Source organism: Apus apus, chromosome 3 (assembly GCF_020740795.1).
Source record: "Apus apus isolate bApuApu2 chromosome 3, bApuApu2.pri.cur, whole genome shotgun sequence".
Taxonomy (NCBI): domain Eukaryota; kingdom Metazoa; phylum Chordata; class Aves; order Apodiformes; family Apodidae; genus Apus; species Apus apus.
The window spans coordinates 4,390,703-4,412,681 of record NC_067284.1 but is presented as its reverse complement, the minus strand read 5'-3'; the positions used below and the strand labels follow the sequence as shown (position 1 = coordinate 4,412,681).

Sequence of the window (21,979 nt, the reverse complement as noted above, 5' to 3'; positions counted from 1 at the left end):
AAAAGTGTCCGTGTGTGTGTGTGTCCATGTGTCTGTGTCTGTGTGAGCCTGCAGCTTGTTTGTTGTTTGTTTTGGTTTTTTTTTTGCCAGAAGGTTTGTTCTGGTTCCTGAAGCTCTAGGTAATTCAAGGACTAGACAAGGTTAAAATGGCAAGAAGGTCAAAGAATGAAAAATGAGCAGGAGTAGTAAGATTAGGAAAGATGAGAGCACCTTGTGGAGCTCAAAGCAGGTAAAGAAGGTGTTTCTGTAACGTGTAACAGAGTGCAGAGAGAATGGGGTGGGAGAATGAGAAGGGTGTTGCTGCTGCTGCTGCAAGATATGGGCTCAGAGTCAGTAGGAGGATTTATGCCAGACAGGTTCTAGGTGTTGAAGTCTGAAACTACAGTTCAGAAAACCATGTCATTTCATCGCTTTCCTCCAGAAATGTCTCTCATGTTGGCCAGAGAGCTCCCTGGGTGGCTGGAGGTCTCCATTGTGCCCAAACCCTGACCTGAGCTGGACTTCTTTGCACTGACTGAACAGCCTTGGTTGTTTGATGGCAGGGTCAGGCTCCTGTGGCCTCCTCTCCTGCAGCTTCATGCTTTACAGCACAGATCAAACAAGCTGCTGGTAGGATTTTGGCAAGTCCTGGAGAAGTTGGTGCTCCCCAGCTCCCTTGCCTTGGCTGTCCTTGCTGGTTTGAGGAGTCTCTTAACTTACTGCCTATAACTTTAAGTTATCTATAGGTCTGCGTGGGTCTTAGGTTGGCAAAGCAAGGAGATTAGCAGCGTGTTTTGGTTGTAAAGAGGAGGGCTCCTGGGAAGCCGTTTTCTAGGCTCACCTGGCATTTTCAACAAACTTTCTGCTGAAGATAAGGATGATGTGCTCTCCTAAGAAGCTTGCACAGCCTTCCAGGGCCTGAACATGAGAGTGACTCTCTTCCCTAGACATTTGTCGTCATCTTGAATAGTGGAGAAAACCCACAAAGGAGATGAGTATGCTAATGAAGCTGGAAAAAAACTCACAACAACAAACCAGCTTTCAGTGCAGATATTTACACTCAAAGGAAGAGAAAGGCTGCCCCCGTAATTTGACAGAATTCAGGCCCTCTGCTGAGGCAGGGCAGGTGGTCCTAGAGACCTCATGCTCCACATACATTTCCCAAGTTCCCACATAAACACATTTTCCTCTGCAGCCAAGACCCATGTCAAGCATGTCCAAAGAAAGGCAACGAAGGTGATGAAGGGTTTGGAGGACAAGTCTCACAAGGAATCACTGAGGGACCTGGGGTTGTTTAGCCTGGAGAAAAGGAGCTCAGGGGAGACCTCATTGCTCTCTACAAGTACTTGCAAGGAGGTTGTAGAGTTGGGGACTGGGCCATTCAATGAAGTTCCAAGTGATAGGATAAGAGGTAATGGCCTCAAGTTGCACCAGGGGAGGTTTAGGTTGGATGCAAAGGAGAATTTCTTCATTGAAAAGATTGTCAGGCACTGGAACGGGCTGCTCAGGGCAGTGGTGGAATCACCATCTCTGGGAGAGTTGCCATCAGCTGCCTGCTCTAGGGGAGGAGGGGACACATGCTGACCCCCATGGGGCTGAGTGCCCCCCAGCCCTGCCAGACCCTCTGGATTTCACCAAGACTGCCAGGCAGAAATTACAAACACCAGACTTCTGCCTTCAGGCTGGTGTCAGCTGGGAGAATATCAGGTCTGGGCACAAAGAGGAAGAAAAAAGATGCATGTTTGTTTTGTTTGTTTTTTCCAGAATGATTTATCACCAGCTGTTTGAGTCTGACCAGATGTCTGCAATGCTGGGAGCTGTATTGAGGAAGAGGGATTTATTTCTTTAAAGAGGTACAAAACTTTTCACTTTTCACTTATCCCACGCATGTAGCTTAGCATTTACTGGGAAATGGGAGATCCCTGGAATAAGCTTTGACTTTGTGTTATATTCACATCACAAGGCACCTGGGGGTCTGAAGTCCTGCAGCACTCTGGGTACCTGACACCACCATCTTCAGGGATGTCTGAACACCCCGTTTTTTTCCCTAGGAGAGGATCCAATGTCTGCTTCGGGAAAGGAGGAGCCTCTATCCAGTGACTGGGAAGTAAATCTCAGTTGTATTTGTAAAACTGACCCTACAAACGTTCACGTCAAATGCTGGGTGGCCTCTGTTGCTGTGTCTGTGATGTGGGCAGCCTGTCTCCTCCATGGAGCCCTTGGGTGGGCACTGTAGCTTCTGCCAGCTCTTTTCTCTGGCCCCATCTCCTTCTGCTCCTGTCTGGAGCCAATGGCTGGACCCTGGAGCTGGTACATTGCTTGCCATGTCAGGGGCTGTTGATGGGCCCCATTTCAACTCTGCTGCCCTCAGCCACCAGTGGAGGCCACCCTGTAGCACCCTGCCCTGTAGGAAACCCAGTAAAGCCTGCCTGCACCAAGCTGTGCAGAGCAGGGCGAAGTGGCTGAGTGGTTAAAGGATTCAATCTGTTACACCCCTCCTCGAGTCACTGGCACGTCATCCTTGGCTCCCAAAGGAACAGCCAAATAGAGAACTTCAATAGTTCAGAGACTACAGTCAGAGCTTGGGATGAGCTACAGCCAACACAACTCAAAACTGGTTTCTGACCGCTGAGGGGGATGGTCTCCTCTCCCTTCAGCTCCATGAGCAGGAGATCTCTAGGCCTGTGCATCTGAAAACACGGACATGAAATCCTTTTCCTGTCATCCACTGAGAGACACGTCTGTGTTTGGCTGGTGATCCCTCCCCACGTTTCTGACAGGTCCTGCTACAACGGGTGTCTCAGCCCCCACTGCCACTGAGGAGCTGGAGGGGCCACAGACCCCTCTGCATTAACATCCTCAGGGACATCCCCTTGCACCTGATTAGATCAGCAAGGCAGGTGTCAGTGCAGGTTGGTGCTAAACCCTGGAGAACAGAAAGCATGTTTTCCAGGATGCCTCTCCAGGTCACGTCCACCACCACGGTGACTCTTTCTCTGCTGCTGTCCCCAGCTGGCAGAACAGGCTGCCTGATGCTCACCAAGGGGAACAAGCATCGAAAACAACAAATAAGGTTTCTAATTCATTAGCTGGAAGAGATTTTGTAGCTGTGATACCCTTCCCCCTCAGCTGTCTTCCTCTGGCAAGCACAGAGGCCCTGGAAGGCTCCACCAGGCAGGAAGAATGGGCAGCAGGCCCACGGCAGCAAACTGTTTAAAGATGGGGTTGTTGTGCGAGTGACTGTCATCTGTGAGAGGAGGATGTTTTCCAGTTTGTCCTTGGCAGCTGAAGCTCTGGAAGCCAGTGCTAGAGGACAACCACACCGTGAACACATGGAGTTTCCAGAACTTTGGCTCTTAGGCCTTTTGAGTGATGGGTGCACTTGAGAAGACTGGATCTGCGCTTCCTCAAAGCTCTAGGAAGTCTTGAGCATCTCTAAGCCAGAAAGGCAATCCCTTTAATTTCAAAATACAGCTGGAGGTTTGTTTATCAGCAGCAGAGGTTTCCCAAGCTCTGCAATTTAGGGGCAGTGGTCATGGAAGTGTCACTTTTTTTTTTACTGTAATGCAAATTTCTCCTAGCACCTGTGCCGACCTAGAGGAAAGTAAACCACACAGGAGCTGAAGCTTGGGTCTCAGTGCAGGGTCTTAGGTCTACAGCTTTATGCCATTCATGATGAAAACACATTTTCCATACTGAAAAGCTTTAAACTAAACCAAAGAGCAATTTCAGCAGCAGAATGCTAATCAATACTAAATATTTGAAACAGGAGGTGCTTAACAGCTTGGCCCAGCTACTGAAATGGATTCCTGCACGTACCTACATTTCAAAGCTTGTTCTACTACAGCAGAGCTTCCTTGGAGATGCCACAGTACCAGAAAACATCCTATTCTGTTGAGAAATGACACCATTTCATTTGGAACAATCAGAAGACACTAAGTATTGTTTGTCCACTCCCTTTACAGCTCCAAAGGATCCTGACTACTGAAATGCCTGGACCCTTTATTCAGTTTCTCTCCTAGGACTAAAACAATTGTCCATGCTACTGCACTTTGTCACCTGCTGTCAACAGGACATGCTGTTGCACAGGAAACAGCCTAAAAGCAGAGCAGCACAGGGAGCAGCTCCTCACCAGCTAAGCATTCTCATCTGAACTTCTAAAAAATGGCATGAGCTTTTATTTAACTAATGAATACATCTGCCTGTTACTCAGTATGTTGGTGGTTGTTCAATGACTGCTGGGTGACAAAGCAACCATTCTTTTCACTGTTGCTCCTGTCTGCTGACACTTTCAGGAGTCCCACAGCAGAGATTTGATGGCACCACTGAAATGCAACGTTATCATAATGTAAATCTGTTCTTGCACTGAGAGGCCAGAGGTTCAGTGCAGCTCTTGACAGGGAAAGAAAAGCAGCATGAAAATGATGGAGCTAAGAACTAAACGGAATTTCCTCCTATCAGAACGGGTGCTCCTGCTGCACTCAGGTATTTCATGCAGCTCAGCCTACAGCTGGTCTTCAGCTTCACTCTGTGCCATCTTACATTTGAAATACAACCTTGCTTCCTAAAATCAGGAAATCTTACCCCCCTTTGTGTCTGAGGGAATGCTTATTTTGGAACCCACACGGTGAATGTTCAGCCAGCCTCCTGAAGTACTGAAAAGGTCAAATCAACATGATTATGACAAAATCAAGCTCTTTTTATTGCTTTTCTTCTGATTATTTCCTAAGTATTTTGACAGTGATGCCGAGATTAAAATTAGACATAATATTTTGAGCCTAATATTGCCCTGTTTAGGTGCAGACAAATATTTAACACTTCAGTTGGCACAATACCAACCTAATATGCATGTTACTTACAAATAGCAGGTGCTGTCCCACTTTAAGGGGTTCAAGAAAATTGTCTGCTTTCTTTTTTGCACTTAGGACACCTGAGAGGCACTGACAGTAAAGCACATGCAGAAATCATAGAATCATAGAATCCTAGGGGTTGGAAGGGACCTTGAAAGATCATCTAGTCCAACCCCCCTGCCAGAGCAGGGTCACCTAGAGTACATCACACAGGAAGGCGTCCAGGCGGGTTTTGAATGTCTCCAGTGAAGAAGACTCCACAACCTCTCTGGGCAGCCTGTCCCAGGGCTCTGTCACTCTCACAGTAAAAAAAAAAATTCTGATATTGACCTTAAACCTCCTATGCTCCAATTTGCATCCATTACCCCTTGTCCTATCACTGGTCATCACTGAAAAAAGCTTAACTCCATCTTCCTGACACTCATCCTTTCCGTATTTGTAAACATTGATGAGGTCACCCCTCAGTCTCCTTTTCTCCAAACTAAAGAGACCCAGCTCTCTCAGCCTTTCCTCATAAGGGAGATGTTCCACTCCCTTAATCATCTTTGTGGCTCTGGAGTCTTCTGACCAGCAGACAGCTAGAAATGTCACATTTGCAGGGACATCATCCATCCCTTGACTCCAGCTCTTGTGCTGCAGGAGCTGGAAATGTTTAGGGAAGATCACCACAAGCTGACTCGTGCCATTCAGACTTTCAGCATGAAACCTCCCCTGCTATAGGTAAGGGCACCAGCACCGTGTTTGTTCTGTGCCTCTGTTACTCCTGCTAGGAAGGCACAGGGGTGTCCACAGAACAGCGATTCTCACTGACGTGTTACTGATCAGCTTCGGTTTTAAATGTTGAATTTGTGGTTAATCTTCTCCTGGAAATTTAGGAGAAATTTCCTTCTAGTCCAGAATATCAATTCATGTCTGCAGATGCCAGTAGCTAGCGCAGCTTCCACTGAGGGATGTCACCACTGGGATTTCTTTGCCTTGAATAAACTGAAGACATGACCTTACTCAGAAACAGCAGTTCAGGAATAACATTATCTTGAGAACACACCTTGGTTATCCTCCGCGGGAACTAGAAGGCTACCCCACCTCCCCCTCCTGCAAGAGCAAGGTGAAAAAAAAAAAAAGAGAAAAAAGCCAGAGAAATGCTTTTCTTTTTCCTGGCATGCAGTACAGAGGCAGAAGTAATTAAAAGAACATATGGAGAAATTAACTGAGTTGCCAGACCTGGCTGTTCAAACAGCACAGACCATCCAAACCCTGAAAGGTCTTGCACAAAGAGGCAACTGCACAAAAGCTGTCTACTGAAGATTTTTCAAAGTGGAAAAGACTGGCAGAAAATTGGGTGGTTGTTTTTTAGCTCTGCTTCCAAGTCCCTCCCTCAGCCCGGCCCCCTCAATCCTACTTGTTTTGGAAAACCCCTTTCACAGGAGAGGCTGTCAGGAAGAGTTTATAAGCAGATCTTTAGGCAACCCTGAGGGGCTACCTCAGGCTAAAAATAAATGACCTGACCCCACAGATGTCTGAAGGCTGCTGCTTGCCATATCAGATCCAAAAATACTGCTGCTCACGTTTCTGCCTTCCTATAGACAGATGGCAGAGTCCTGTCAAGAAAATCCTGGTGAAACTGGAGAAGCCTTAAGTGCCAGGAACAGGCGTCTCCAAACTCTCTCTTGAGTGTCCTTTACTCTTCCACACCCACAGGCCAGCTGCCTTTCTTCCACCCTTAGTTCTTGGTGGTTATACTGCTGGGGAGGCTGCAGCACCTCGCTCAAGTCAGGGGTTTGTTTTGTTTTGTTTTGTTGGGGCTCTTTTTTTTTAAACTAACTCCAATGCAAAGGAATTAAAATATCTCTTTCTGTGAAGAATATGAAGCCTCTCAACTCTTAAAATACTTCTGACCTTCTTCCACATAAATCAGCTCTAATGCAAATGTATTCTCATGGGAGCAAAGGCAACTGAAGTATCTCTACATTAGCTGTGAAGAGTATCAGAAGGAGCAGTATGTGAATAGTTCATTTATTTCCACTTAAAAGCCTCTTTGAGGACTTTAAAGATTTTTCTAGTTTCGATCTTGGCACAGAACATTGGTATCTATTTTTCTAAGAAACACCACTTTGAAAAAGCAGGTAGTTGTGAGGAGGTTACCTTGCTCAGCTGGTGAACTTTGCTTCACGTACTGGAAATAAAAGGCACAAAATATAGAGCTTCTTCATAAAATAGCATTTCCACTGTAGAGGAAAGAAGTTATCCTTGAAAGCAGACTAACAAGAGATGTCATTAGGTTTATACAGCAGGAATGGCTGGGCTACAGATCTATTTAATCCAAATTCCAAGGGTTTAAATCCCACAATATTACAAGAGTGTTACTTGGAGTCAATTATGGATCCCAGCTGGAATGTGACCCTCTCTGCACCAAAAGGAGCAACTCAGCTAATAGGACAGCTCTGCAATGTTGCTTTTTTGGCACCTGAATCCTGGCATACCTGAATAAGATCAGTTAAAATGCTGACCCTAAGACCCTATTACAGCAACACTTGCCTTCCCAACTGAGCATTCTGCGAGGGACACTTTGCTACACTCTCCTTACCCTGACCTGGTGAATGCTGCCTCCAACACCCAGCTCTGCCTTCAAGATTACCGACTGCCACTCCAAGAGAAGTTGTTTATAAACTCCCCACATCATGGGTCATCTGCTTGGATACTGAGCCATCCAGGGAACTCTCCTTCAGGAGGAAAATGGCTTTTAACCTGTGCCAGGAGTTTAGTGTTTGAGCAGCTGGACAACATGGAGAAGCATTTTTAGGAACACAGACCTGAAGAGGTGGCTGTGCCCAAGCCTTTGCAATTCAGTGCACTGACACAGGCCAGTGCTATCTCATGAACACCTGAGGACCACGTTTGCCCTACCCTGCAAAGCTCTTCTCTCAGAGGTGAAGCTCTGCCCTCTTGATGACACTGTAACCTTCAATAAAAGGCCAGATGCCACAACTGTGGGGTGTCCCAAGCCCAGGTGGCACTTGATGTGCTGTGTTTCTGCTGTGCAGGAAGCCCATTGGAAACTCTCAGATGATCACAGAAAGCAGTTCACACACCTCTGGGGCAGAGGGGCTGCTGAACCTGAATCCTGTTTTCACAGCCTGGAGGGGAAAAAAACCCCACAACCCTCCCTCAACTCTGATAATTTAAATCAGTGCTGTGATCAGAATGCATCAGTCCACAAAGTGTCTGGTAAATCTGTAATGCCCAAGGATCACATACAGGTTTTAGGTGTGGTATTTCATAGGACATTCATAGTTCATAGAGATCCCCCCGCACACTTCTTTTTTCTCCTCCTAAAATTAAATTATGCATAATAAGGACCTGGGAGGGATGCTCCTTCCTGGATTTCTATGGGAATCAGCAGAAGCCCTAAAGCATAAGAGAAACACAAAGTGAATCTGGTGCAAAATTATTTTTAATTTTGCTGCTATTTCCAGCAGCCTGCTCCTCTTTTAAATACCACTCCCTTCTTTTCCTGGGGTCAGGCACTGCTTGGAGATGAAACTCCTGAGCCTAGAGTTAAAAAGCAGGCCCTAGGGTCTAAATATGAATATCATGACCAGCATGATTCTGGCAGAATGTATCAGTTTATGTGAAGCAGAGAAGCAGCAGTGTTTTCTGGAGAAGCAACAAGACTAATAATAACTGATAGAATACTTGTTTGCTCTGCAAAATCAAACCTTAATTGCTGCAGTGCATCAGAGTTTAGACAGCTAGTAGGCAAATAATCAAGTCTGCTTTGTGTGCTGTGTTTCTGCCATGCAGGAAAGCTGTTGGAAACTCTGAGATGATCACAGAAAGCAGTTCACACACCTCTGGGGAAAATGGGGTGCTGAACCTGAACCCTGTCTTCACAGCCTGGAGGACAAAAAATCCCAACCCTCCCTCAACTCCCTGCTCTGATTGTTTAAATCAATGCTCTAGAGCCTAGATGGGAGAGAGATGAAATGGCAGTTCAAATGCTGTGTCAAATCATTAAGGAGTCTGACTGCAAGCTCTTGTTGTTGTGCAGCCTGAACTAGGTGATATAGATGTATGTTCAGATTTTGGTTTGTTAGAGAAGATTCTGTCAAAGGCATCAGGAAAAATTGAACTTGAACAATCTGGACAAAGCTGTGGGTTTGGGGTTGTTTGGGTTTTTTGTTTAGGGGAGGCCTGTTGGTTTTGTTAAGTGTCTGGTCTGCTCTTCAGAAACAGTCCAAGAGTTACCAGTGGATGGGTTGTTGAAAAGTACCTATATAGTTTGACAAAGATTACAGTGAAAATCTAAGAAATCTTCAGCTTTTCCAGCTTCCAGTTTTCTCTTCTGTGTGGAAATAAATGTCAGAAGAGAGAAGTGGTGATATTTTGAAGTCTCTTTGGAAAGAAAGAACAATATAGCAACGTTATTATTATAGACAGTAACACACTTATGAACAGCATGTAATATAAGCTTTTTAATAATATTTGACTCCATTACCCAGATTACTGTCTCTTCAGTATTTCATGGTTATCACTGAACACCTTCAATTTACATTCTTAAATAAGTTAACTGTGTAAATAAAGTATGCTCAGAGTTCTTCTATGTGGACAGTACTTACATTTAATTATAGATGATCTGGATATGTTCATAGGTGAAAAATACACTAAAATTGTTTACAGGGAAGAAGCTCAGCTAGCACTAACTCTGGAATCTAAATGTTCACAACAGCACCAATAGAAGCTCAGCTATTTATTTGAACATGCTTTTGAAAGTGTACTTTGGAAGGCAGTAGAAAAGAAATTCAAAGAAATGCCAAAAAGAGGGAAGCACAGAGGATCAAAACTCCATAGCAGGCTGGATCAATCAAATATTAAATTGCAGTTCTTAAATGTAAGTACTACACCAAGTAGTAGTCTGGTTGGTCTTAAATGGTGTTAAAGCCCTTGTTTTCTACAGGAGACAGTAACAAGCAATCTGCCTATTCAATCCAATCAAGGTTTAGGCATCGTGCTATAAAAGCAAACATATCTGACACTTCTTCTATGACTTTAGCAGTTGGCTTTCCTGCTCCGTGCCCAGCCTTGGTGTCCACGTGGATGAGAAGTGGGTTGGTTTGTTTCTGGCTTCGTCCCACCACGTACTGCAGAGTGGCAATAAACTTCAGGGAATGCAGAGGGACCACACGGTCGTCGTGGTCTGCTGTCAGAAGCAGGGTAGAGGGATACTGGATGCCATCTTCTTCTGGGAGTTTGATGTTGTGAAGTGGAGAGTACCTGAGGAGAACACACAAATGTTCAGCTGTTTTTTGCCTCGGGAGCCAGCTGTAAGGAGGTCTCATAAGAAAATGAGCACAGAGGCATTTGATAGCAGTCAGTTGCATACATGGAATCACAGAATGAAGGTTGGAAAGGACCTTCAAGCTCATCAGGTTCCAACCTCCCTGCTATGAGCAGGGACACCTCCCACCAGACCAGGCTGCACAAGCCTCATCCAACCTGGCCCTGAACACCTCCAGGGATGGGGCAGCCACAGTCTCCCTGGGCAACCCATTCCAGCACCTTACAATCCCTATGGTGAAGAATAACAGTTAATAGTTTATCTCTTACCTAAGATCTAAGTTATCTATTTATAAAAGATGACTTAGGAAGTGCGTTATTTTGTGCACCTTATTTATAAAAATGTATTTGCCACTGCAAGCTTAAATTAGATAACAGCCAAATTGTTTAGTATGTTTGATGCATTCTCCTGGAATGTCAAGGTTCATTATTACAGGTATATAAGTAGAAGACAAGGTTTCAAAAATATTTTAAAAAGATGGCACTTACAAGAACACACTCATTAACAGCCATATCCAATAAGCAGATAATTTGTGTTCTCACACAGAACAGGAATTCTCTGTTTTTTTGTTTTTTTTAAATAATCTTTCCAGACCTCTCAGCAAGGAGTTAAGAGATGACTCAAGACCCTGTTATGGCCTCCTGCCTTCAATTCTTACACATAAATCCCATCCACATAAAGGGATATAATTTACAATGACTGTCTCTCTCCCATTGTAAAAAATTCAGTTTATGTAGTGGTTCACTTGAGAATATTCTGTTGTGACAGCCTGGAGTCACTATTCAGACAGAAAACCATATGAATTGTTAAAGATGCTAGTAGAACAAGGTCTTCAAAAATATGACTATTTGACTCAACAGGGCTTTGAAGACAGTCTTTCATGCAAAACTGACTTGTAAGGAAATGCTGAACTCCCCAAATCCAGTGTGGGAAAGGATGGAATAACTCTCAGAATAGATATTGATCATGACAACCTCAAACTTGAGCAGACTACGCATCTCAACAACCACAGAAGTCTTTAAAGGCACTTACTTGCACAGCCATTCAAACTGCTCCTTACAGTCGGAGCAGCCGTAGTCAGTGGTCCAAGCGTGGCCGATGGTGTATTTGTGGAACTTCAGCATGTCCATCACTCCCACTTGGGCAATGGCACAACCAAACAGGTCAGGGCGCTGATTAGCACAGGCAGCTTTGACAGAAAAACAACTCCATTAGCATCCCTATATGGGCTGCAGCAAAAGAAGCATGGCCAGCAGCTCAAGGGAGGTGATTCTCTCCCTCTACTCGGCTCTCGTGAGACCCCACCTGGAGTAACTGTGGCCAGTTCTCAAGACCCCAAGAAAAGAAAAACATGGAGCAGTTGGAGTGTGTCTAGGGAGGGTCTCTGCTCTGGAGACAGGCTGGGAGAGTTGGGGTGTTCAGCCTGGAGAAGAGAAGGCTCCAGGGAGACCTTAGAGCACCTTCCAGTGCCTGAAGGGGCTCCAGGAAAGCTGGGGAGGGGCTTGGGACAAGGGCAGGGAGGGAGATGACAAGAGGGAATGGATTAAAGCTGGAGGAGGGGAGATGGAGGTGAGACATGAGGAGGAAATTCTGGAGTGTGAGGGTGGTGAGACCCTGGCCCAGGGTGCCCAGGGAAGCTGTGGCTGCCCCATCCCTGGCAGTGTTGAAGGGCAGGTTGGATGGGGCTCTGAGCAACCTGGTCTGGTGGGAGGTGTTCCTGCCCATGCAGGGGGTTGGAACTAGATGATCTTGAAGGTCCCTTCCAACCCAAACCATTCTATGATTCTATGAAAAGTCCACTGCCAGGTTAATGAAAAATCTACTTCCAAATAGTTGTCTTTTATAAACTCAAAAGTTTCTAAATAAAAAAAAGAAAAAAAAAGAAAAAAAAGAGTAAAATTATTAAATTAAAACAATGTGAAAAGAAATCCAGATTACCATATAATATCTGGAGCCAAAAAAAAATTGAGTACAGAGTATCTCATCTAAGCCAAATTGCACTGGGAGAAGACTGACAGTGAAGATGAAGTCGAATAAACTTTTAAGCAGAACTGAAGCAAATACACAAAATGGATAGATATTATAAATCCCAAAGACTGTATGTTCAAAAGAGCTTAAGAGCTATTTCCCTGTTCTTCAGGCAGCAAACAGGCTATGCTTTGAAAACTGCCTTTCTGTGCTGGTTTGCTTTGGCAGGATTTGTGAGGAGAAGGGCCCCAGGAGGGGCTCTGGTAAGAAGCTGAGAAGCTCCCTCTGCTCCAAACCCAGCCAAGGAGCCATTAGAGGGACAGGAGATACGCCTCTGTGATTAACATATGAAAGAACTGATATAACACCTGAGCAGAACCAGCAGTTAAGAAAGAAGAGCTGAGCTGGAGAGGTGAAAGGCAGTGCTGAGGTGAAGATCCCCGTGGTTGATGAGGAAGAAGAAAGAAGGTGCCCAAGCAGAAGTTTCCCTGCAACCCATGGTGAGATGGCAGCTGTGCCCCTGCACTCATGGAGGAACGTGGCGGAACGTCCCCTGAAGGCTCCAGGAGGGGTGCACTTGGCCACTTGACTTGGGATTGTGTGGCCAGAGGATTTGATGCCTGTGGACTCTGTGCAGCTTTGGAAGCCCCCGGGCCAGGGGAGTTTGTTCTTGAAGCGGCCGTGACTCTGTGGGAAGCCCAGGCTGGAGCAGCTCCAGGCCTGGTGGGAAGGACTCATGGAGGAGGGGTTTGTGGGGTACCCTGCCATGGGAGGGACCCCGTGGGGAAGCAGGGCAGGACTGTAAGGAATCCTTCTTCCTGAGGAGGAAGGAGCAGCAGGAACCACCAGCCTGTGAACTGACTCTAAACCTCATCTCCATCCCCCATCCACCCCTGTGGGTGTGTGGTTAGTGTGAAATTAAATGATTATTTTTTCCCCAAGTTGAGTCAGAGTTATCTCCAGCCATCCTGTTAAACGGCCATCAAAACATATATCCTCTGTAAATTGATCCCAGAATCCCTTTCCTAATTCAGAGCCAATCACTGTGCATCCACACATAGGTGAACACTTCCCCATATTCTTCAAATTCCTTATTTTTGTCCATTGTGAAAATGGATCATTTCTTTCCATTCTTTGCCTCCTCCTAACCAGGATATTCTTATGACACAACCTTGATTCCAACTCAGCACGAACTTTCTTGCCTAGCTTTGTGGGAGCAACCTTGTCAAAAGCTTTAGAAGATCCAAGAATAACTCCTCACCTCGACCACTCTTACGCTCCCTGGCTCCTTCAAATGGCTCTGATAGATCTGCAAGATGCAAAATTCTTCACTGTGTGCCAGCTGTTACTTACTGGCTTCAACTGGTTTGCCTATTAGAGGAGTCAGATTGACTGGTCTGCAGTTTGTGGATCACCATCAACCGATTAAAAACTGGCATGACACTTGCCCCCTTCTGTTCCTCAGATATCCAGGCTCAGTAGCCTGCAATCTCAGACTGGAGTTCACCCAGGCTCCTGCGTGTGCACCATCTGGTCCTGGCAACACAGGATTTTTCATTTGATTGATTTATTCCCAAACCTCTTCTGCTGATGCTTCAGCTTGAGTCAGCTCCTCAGAGTATTCTCCATGCACAGAGGGAACTCCCCAGCTCCTCAGGGGGGAACATCAATACAAATAGACCATTTAGTTGTTCTGCTTTGCCATTATCTTCCTTTAGTGCTCCTTTTACACCTCACTAATCTGTAACTCCCACAGATCCTCTCTGGCCGCCTTCCTGCTTCTGATGTACATAGAAAGCTCTCCCTGCTAATCTTTATATTGGAAGCAATTTGCCCATCAGCCTCCTGTGGTCCCTCAGACCCTGTCAAGAGTTCAGGCTCGACCCCTTTTTCTTCATTTGAATGTGATTTCTGTTTTCTGAAGGATGTGATTTTACTTCTGGTCATCTCTGAAAATTAACAACACTACCTAAAGCCTTTCTGAGCCATTTTCATAAGGTACATATGGTGCCTGAAGCAGCTGCCATGAAAAAGCTCTTTACTCTTTCAACTGAAGCTTTTGATCAGATCCCTCCCCCTGTCATGGTATTTCCTTTTATGAACATACACTCTGGTATGAAAAAAAGCCAGAAAAACTATAATAAAATTTAATTTAAGAACTCTTGATCGCAGAGTATCTCTTGAAGTACTGTATCTTTCTCAGGATTTTATAAAAAAATTGCTGCTCCTGGTTCCCTAAGTAGTTACTTCAGTAAGAAATAACTTATGGAGACACTCATCCATTCCCACTGCACCCCTTTAATTAGCCATAATAATGATACGCAGTAATGAACTGTAACCTGCAACAGCCATTTATTTGTGAATTTGACTCCTCTACAAATACTTTAAAAATTCAGTACAAAAGTAAGAGTTCCAAACCTCAGAAGTGTTTGTCTAAGCAAACACGAGGGATCAAGCACTGTGTTTGCATGAAGGAGGTTTTCAGCTCACAGCTGTGCTGCTCTGCTCAGCTTTGGGATCACACTGCAGGACAAGGGAGTCTTGTTTTGCAGTTAAATAGAGCCAGTATTCAGCAGCAGAAAAATAGGGAGAAGTATAAGAAGAAGAGCAAAGAGTGGGCCTAGGAAATCTGCTAATTTTCTACAAGTTAGTGGCGTATGAAGTTGAAATGTCTTTTATTTCTTCTCACATGAGGAGCTCAACTCTGTCCTACTGTCACATGCCTTTCATGCTCTTTAAAAAAAACATACAATCTCCATTATTCATTTCTGTTTCCTTCTCCTTTCAAAACTGAACAAAATCACCTCCCATTTTCTTCTACTACTTTCAAATACAGGGATTTAATCAGAAATAAATGTGTATGAAAGGTTTTTGTGACAAGCTTTTCTGTTTAAGAGGAGACAATTGATTTCCTTGAACTTAAGAACACAGCAGTGAATTACATGTGAACAAGGTGTAACAAAGTGCTGTATTTACACAGTCCCTCAAAACCTCCTCACTTTTCACAGCTGTACTTGTGTTTTACATTTTTCACCAGAGACATTTATGATTTTATCTGTGGCCATGCTTTAATTACACAATGAAAGCAAACTGAAACTGCTACCTGCCCCTGTACAAAGGCTTTAAAAAAGGCAGAGCTGTGATGTTTTCATTTGCCCACTAAGAACAAGAATGCATGACTAGAGAAAGAATGAAGGAGAAACTCTGATGAAGGATGGTAGGACATGGGGATTCTAACTTATGCTACAGACCACACCAAGTTTCCTGACACTACAGAAGAGATTTCTCGTTATTCAGTAATTATTTTGTAATGGTTAGCCTTAAAAAAAAAAAGAAGAAAATAACCCAAATCAATGTTTTTTAAAGCATTCTTACTTACTGTGTGACTCTACCACACAAGGCAGTAATTGTAAGTGTGGCTTTTAACTGTTTTTTTTTTGGCTAGAAACTGCAGAATCCCAGTGTCCTATGCAAAGAGCAAATCAAGTACAACTATATATTTGACAGCTGGTATATATTAATGTATTGACACTGGCAGCTTCTGAAAAGAGGATCTCGTAATGTTTTGTCTGGTTACTTCAAGAAACCCAGCACCAAACCCAAAAAACTGATGAGCCATTCTTACCAACTAAGAGGCCTCCATTTGAGCCTCCATTAATAGTCAACTTCTTTGGGGATGTGTAGCCTTCCTTGATGAGGTATTTGGCAGCACACTGGAAGTCATCAAAGCAATTCTGTTTGTTGGCCAAGATGCCACCTAGCACACAAACAAAACCAATCAGTTGATGTCATAAAATCCATTTGATACCATCTCTTCAGAAAAACATGTGCAAAAATACCTGGGAACAATTCCAGTTTCATGAACATTTTAATAACTGATGCAGCTCAGAAGGACAGCAAAAATGAAAGATTCTTTCAACACAGAGAGGGTATAAGATGGTTCTGTCAATAACTCTAATGCTTTCAAAAACTCTGAATAATACATACCTATACTGTTCAGGGAGTGCCAGGGAATGTTCCTAGCCAGTAAAATCAAAGCTAAAAGCTTTGCATTGCAAAATATATACAAAATGACCACAGACAAGGCACTTGAGGTTTGACCTAATGGGCCTTTAACAGCATTTAAACTAAGTGACAGTTTCTTAAGGCAATAAAGCTTCAGCTTATAACATTAGCTATATAAAACCAGCACTTCTGATTTCCTGGACACAGAATATTAGGCTGGTAATTTACTCTTTATTTTTTTTTCCTATCAGCTGTTTTCAAATCAGATGACATAAAGCTATGGTCAAAAAGGGATTTCAGAGTTGCATCTTGGTTTGAAATTTAATTACTTAATGACCAATATGGAAATGCTTAAGATGCTGCCAGCCTATTGAAAGAAATTCCAAATGTGATCAGATGTATGAGGAATAAATCATGACTGAAAATGCAGGTCCAGATGACATTATTGGTAAGACTTCCAGTTCTCAAAACAAAAAGCTTTGCAAGGTGGGATAGGGATGGAAAGGGATGGTTTTGCCCTACAATCTTTCAACCATTTGAGCAGAAGAATGTCAACCTAGAGAACTCCCAGATGACCAAATCTTAAGCCTTCCCACTTCAGAGGCTTGTTTGGCAACAGACTAAAATTGCCTTCTCCTCAAAGGTTGTCTTACCTTTAAGACCTGGTATGTTCTTTCTCAGACAATTAAATACTAGATCAGAAATGGGAACTAGGAAGAAAATCCTCATACTCCTGCAGCAAAGGGTGTAGTCCAGCCAGGTAAGAGGGGCTCAGTGGATGCAGAAGTGCAACACCAGTTCCTTCTACTTGGTTGAAAAGCTGGGTGTTCATTCTAAGCTAATTGCTTAAGGTTCCCACTATGGTCCAGGAACCTCCAGGACAACTAATTCTATCCTAAAATGAGTGACATGAACCATAATGTGGAGGTGTCTCTATCTCCATTGTCCATCCAGTTTACACTGGATGCCTCATTTCAATGTTGCAGAAGTTTGGTAAGATAACTCTGCCATCCAGATCTTGTAGAACTGGGACCAGTACATTTTAAATTTTTTAATAAATACACATAATTCTTACATTAACAAGACCATTGAAAAGACATATTGGGACAAGAAAAAACTCTTCAAATATGTGGCAATAAAAGAGAAACAAATCTTAGCCTTTGCTCAAAGTTCTGGTCTGGTATAAGGTCAGAATCCTACCTATAGAATTAAATCTAGGTAAACAGACTTCTGGAAATGCTTCTGGAATTAACAAAGAACAGGTTTTTATCTTATTATGCAACTGCAATAAAAGACTTGGGTCAAAGTTAAGCAATAGATGGACCAAAGAAGCATGATCATATTAAGATAAATTTTATTAAAACCTATTACAAGCCAATTGGCAGAATAAAATTAATGAAGGATACTTCATTTTTAGCAATAATATCCTGTATCTGCAAGCTTCTGTTTATGAAACTATTACATATTTAACTCAATTGTGAGGAAATGACAAACAAAAAGCTACCACAGATGAAACAGTAAAACAAAGATGCAATGATCATTTTGTTTGATTAAAAAAATCAAGTTATTAGGGATTGGTCCCATGGCAAACTGCTGCATCATCAACACCACTGCTTTGGTACATTTGCCTTGCTGACAACATCTCCAGCAATGTATCCATCAGATTCTTGAGATAGGAATAAGGCATCACCATGAAATAATGATGGGTGTGTTACAGAGATTTTCCTCTGGTGAAGGAATGCAGAAAATTTTCCACAATAAAGCAAGTGGGCAATCAAAGGATGAAGACAAGGATTGGAAGGAGAGAATAGCAGAAATAAATACATCAAAGGTATTATGAAATGGGGAAAAGAGATTGACAGGGTTTTGTAGTGACAGACTTAAGTTTCCCTGCAGCAAAGTCAGCTTAAAAAAGACCAAACAGATCAAACACCTGCCTACAGTATGTTGGAATGCCTAAGAAAACATGGAGGGGATGACATGTCACAGCACTTGTGGAGTTCATCATTTTCATATTAACTTCTATCACACTCACTAAATAAAAAAAAACAAACCCAACAACAAAAAAAGTCTATTCATAAATTGTGCAAAAACCATCTGGAAGAGTTACATTCTGAACTCAAAAGTTCACACCTTCTGTAAGGTTCAGCAAATGGTTTATTTTTGTGTGTGATACCAACAGAGTCTACACAGTTAGTGCTGTTGTTTTGGGGATCTAGAACTGTGGGGTCATGTGCAGATCATGAAAGAGGCGTGTTAAAGCAAGCTCAGGTTCCTGCCATGCACAGACATTTTTTGGAATATCAGTTCAAGAGAAATAGCTGCACTTTCAAATCTTAAAGTCTAGGCAACTTGGTTTTGCTTGAAAAACCCATACTTTTCTTGGAAAATACTGTGTTTGTGCAAAACTATTTTAAGATGGGCTGCAAAAAATAAAACAGTAACAAAACCTATCAGATAACACTGGACAACTTCCAGATCTAACGTAACTTTAATTTTCTACAGAGCAAGTAAAAGGCAAAAAGAGATGAGAATATTGAAGAGGGAGTGAAGAGAAAATGTTTTTTGTTGCTAAACCTGCAGTTTTGTTCCTCTACCTGGACTGACTCACCTTTGTGCCAGGTCTCTCCATATTCACCACCACCCCTGATGTTGGCAACTGCCAGAACCCCTCCCAGGTGTCGCACGAAAATAAGTCTTGACACACTGGAAAAGCAAACAGAGAAGAGGAAATCTTTAATGTCCCATTTTATTATCCCAACAGCTTTGACAACGATACTTTGAGGGAAAGATCTCTTCCGAAACCAAGGGTAAAAATGAAGTTCCCCCTTTCAGGTAAACCTGAGTGGTCAGGCTTTTTTCAATGACTATCCATGGAAATGAAACCTCTGCAACCTCAGCAGAAGGAACCAGTGCTGGTCTGATCTTCCTCCTGCACTTTGGAGGAGAGTGGCCAGTGGTTCTGCCTAACAGAAGACCCAGGACAGAAGACCTCTCAGGACATGTCACCCTTTAAAAAATGATCCTCAAAGCCTTCAATGTGGGGACCAGAGCTATGCAGCACCACTGGACCTCCACAGCTCTCTGAACTGTTCCTCTTCGGTGGGTCCTCTGGTTTTTCAGGAAAGAAAGGCTTAGCCCAACAAAGAAAGCAAGGAATTAAGACTTAAGATCAGCACTTGGTCTTTGTTTATGAGTGGATATTTTAATCTTCTGCTTAATATGCTTTTTTTCCAGACCTTTATAAAACTGTGTTTGCAAAGAAAAACTCAGTTTCTACCATTGTTTTGTGCCAAGGTCTGCAGTCAAGTTCTGGCCAGTCCCCTTATTTATTTTTATTGCATTGCTAAACACAAAACAAATAGTAAAAAAATAAAATTACAAGTTCTGCTTTCCCCAGTATCTCTAGAACCTGGCTGAAAGCTGAAGTAGTGCAACTTTTTAAAAATGTCAAGTTGCATAAGTATCAAAGCTGTTGCTATCTTTTTAAAAGGGACTGAAGTAATTTAAATTATATTTAACAATTAAGATGACAAATTGATCTGTTGAGGCATTAGCTTGACATAGCAGAGGCTGCAGATGGCAAACCACACATATGCTAGGGAGACCAGTGAAACATTAAAACTGAATCCCAGCAAGTCTTTTTTTCTCCCCTCTAGTGGGGTTAAATTTCTTATTTACTTGAAATCTTTGCCCATGCAAGAAACCACTCCCTGTAGAAATTAATCCTATTCAATCATAAGAGCAAAGATTGGGACTTTTTACCTTGAAGTCCCCCTACTGCTTATGAGAAATGTCTTGAAAGTCTTACAGTGTGCCTTATGGATGTTTTATGAAAACAAGTCAATTTTTCACACCTCCCAAAGCTATGTACTGGCATTTGCTCTTGAGAGCATATACCAAGGATTAAGGAAACAGAAAGAAAAGCAGAAGCAGAACTGATAAGGGATTTCTGTATTTTCATAATCCATCAAGGGAACACTTCCCACCTAGGCTGGCTATCTGTGCCATCAGATGGCTCAGGAGGCATGAATTATCTCTGCTTCTGTAAAATAAATCCTCAAGTCCATCATCATGAATTGTATTTCCTTAGATTGCAGTGACACTCTGATGACATGCAAGATTGATATTCTATAAGCATACTGTGCAAAGGTCAGGGAGCATTATGCTGTCAAACTCCAGGATGCCTAATTTTGACAGGCTGCTACACAGCTCATGTGGAGGAAGCTGAGAGCAGTTTGCCTCCTGAGATCGTGGCTTCTTCATTTTGGGTACGTTAAAGCCACAGACCCTCCCAGAATTCTTTTCCCTGTCTCTGTCCCAAAAAAAAATGGATAGAAACTTTTTGGTCCAAACTTACCTGATCTCCTGGTAACCAAAGGTAGCAAGTATAGGAATTGCAGATAAACTAAGAGCTTGCTACCCAAATATATCGCCTGAGGTTTTTTACTTTTTTTAAAATAAAAATTTCCAGAACAGAGTCCTTCCACTTCTGTCTGCTGAAAGAAACTGTGCTTATCTGAGGGATCAGCATATGTAACCAGCAAAGAATCTGTGAGCAATGTAAAACCGAAGTACTGAGTGTATCCTATCCTGTCTGTGGCCTCCTCTAACAGAGGTGGCACCTTGATAATTTCTGGAGGGGTCTAAGCGACTTAGGATTTCCTAGGATATGTAGTACTCTTATTATAGGAAGCTAGTCCCCACTTTCACAAGCAAACATTTTTTCTGTGGCACAGACTCTCAATGGAATAAAGTCCAGAGTTTGGTAACAATCTTTATATTTCACACATTATAAGTAGGGTTTAGTAGATCTATGCTTACTCCCAGCAATACTACTGGGATTTAGGTGCTTCAGAAAACACCACCCCATGTACCCCAACACACACATCTAGTAACATCACTGCCAATGACTACTAATTAATACCCACTCTGGTGTGGTCAGTAGTAAAGTGAGTCAGGATCCTAACTTGCCCAGTACTTAAGCTTGTAACAAGCCAAATCCAAGACACTAAGTGGTGGGTTTGTGATGGCAATTCCCCAGCAGCTCTGCCAAGCCACTGATGGCTGCTCCATCAGCTTGCAATTGCACTTGTTATGCAGGCTGTAAAATTAATGACAGTGCTCTAGCAGGCACAGTCCTCAAAATGCTACCAAACACAGCTCTTCAGTCCAGAGAGGCATATAAAAGATGCATGTTTGATTTAAAAATAAACCACTACTGTAACTGACTTAACGTTTTTGGCCCATTGTTCCCATAGTTATTTCTGGATCCTCCAACCTGTTGCTTTGTTTCTATTGCTTTCAGTGAAGAAGACATTATTTTCATTTTTTGTGCTGGTGAAAAAGTGAAAAGCAACATCAGTTTCTGAATTAAGCAGAAATAAGCTCCCCAAGCCAGAGAGCTGGCTCCCATTAATGGGTGTGAAATACCAGTAAGAAAACCTTGTCCTGGCTTGAAGAAACACAGGACAGAAATGAACCCCTGGAAAGGAGAAGATGGTGTGCTTAGTGAAAAGTTTTAAGAGCTTAAAGTTAAAATTAAAAATCAGGAATATTTATGCAGGAACCTGTTTGTTTGTTTGAAGGTAAGCTGGCTACTGCTTGGTTGCATTCCCATAGCCATGTCTCAGCTCAGGATCAGGTGGATGATGTGGCAAACCTCCCAGCCCTGCCCATCCTGTGCCCGCTTTCCTGCAGTTATCCATGAAAAAATAGGATTCAGTTGTGGTGTTGGGCTGTGGCTGCACCAGCACTTGGACCTGGGAACTACCCATGGAATATTACAGTACATTGGAACAGGGTTGTAGCCAAACATCACTTGAATCTGGTAAAGGGCAAA

At 43.1% G+C, this 21,979-nt stretch overlaps 1 protein-coding gene across 1 annotated transcript in view; it reads right to left on the bottom strand.

Annotated features, from left to right (window-relative positions):
* Nucleotides 1–9,286: 9,286 nt before the first annotated feature.
* The window catches only part of PREP (prolyl endopeptidase), an 85,921-nt gene continuing 73,228 nt past the window's right edge, over nt 9,287–21,979 (bottom strand). The window contains exons 12-15 of the mRNA XM_051613111.1: nt 18,749–18,843; nt 15,758–15,889; nt 11,197–11,353; nt 9,287–10,100 (exon numbers count right to left, since the gene is read on the bottom strand). Coding sequence (XP_051469071.1) covers nt 9,806–10,100; nt 11,197–11,353; nt 15,758–15,889; nt 18,749–18,843 — 679 coding nt within the window. The 3' untranslated portion in view covers nt 9,287–9,805. The remainder of the gene's footprint in view (nt 10,101–11,196; nt 11,354–15,757; nt 15,890–18,748; nt 18,844–21,979) is intronic.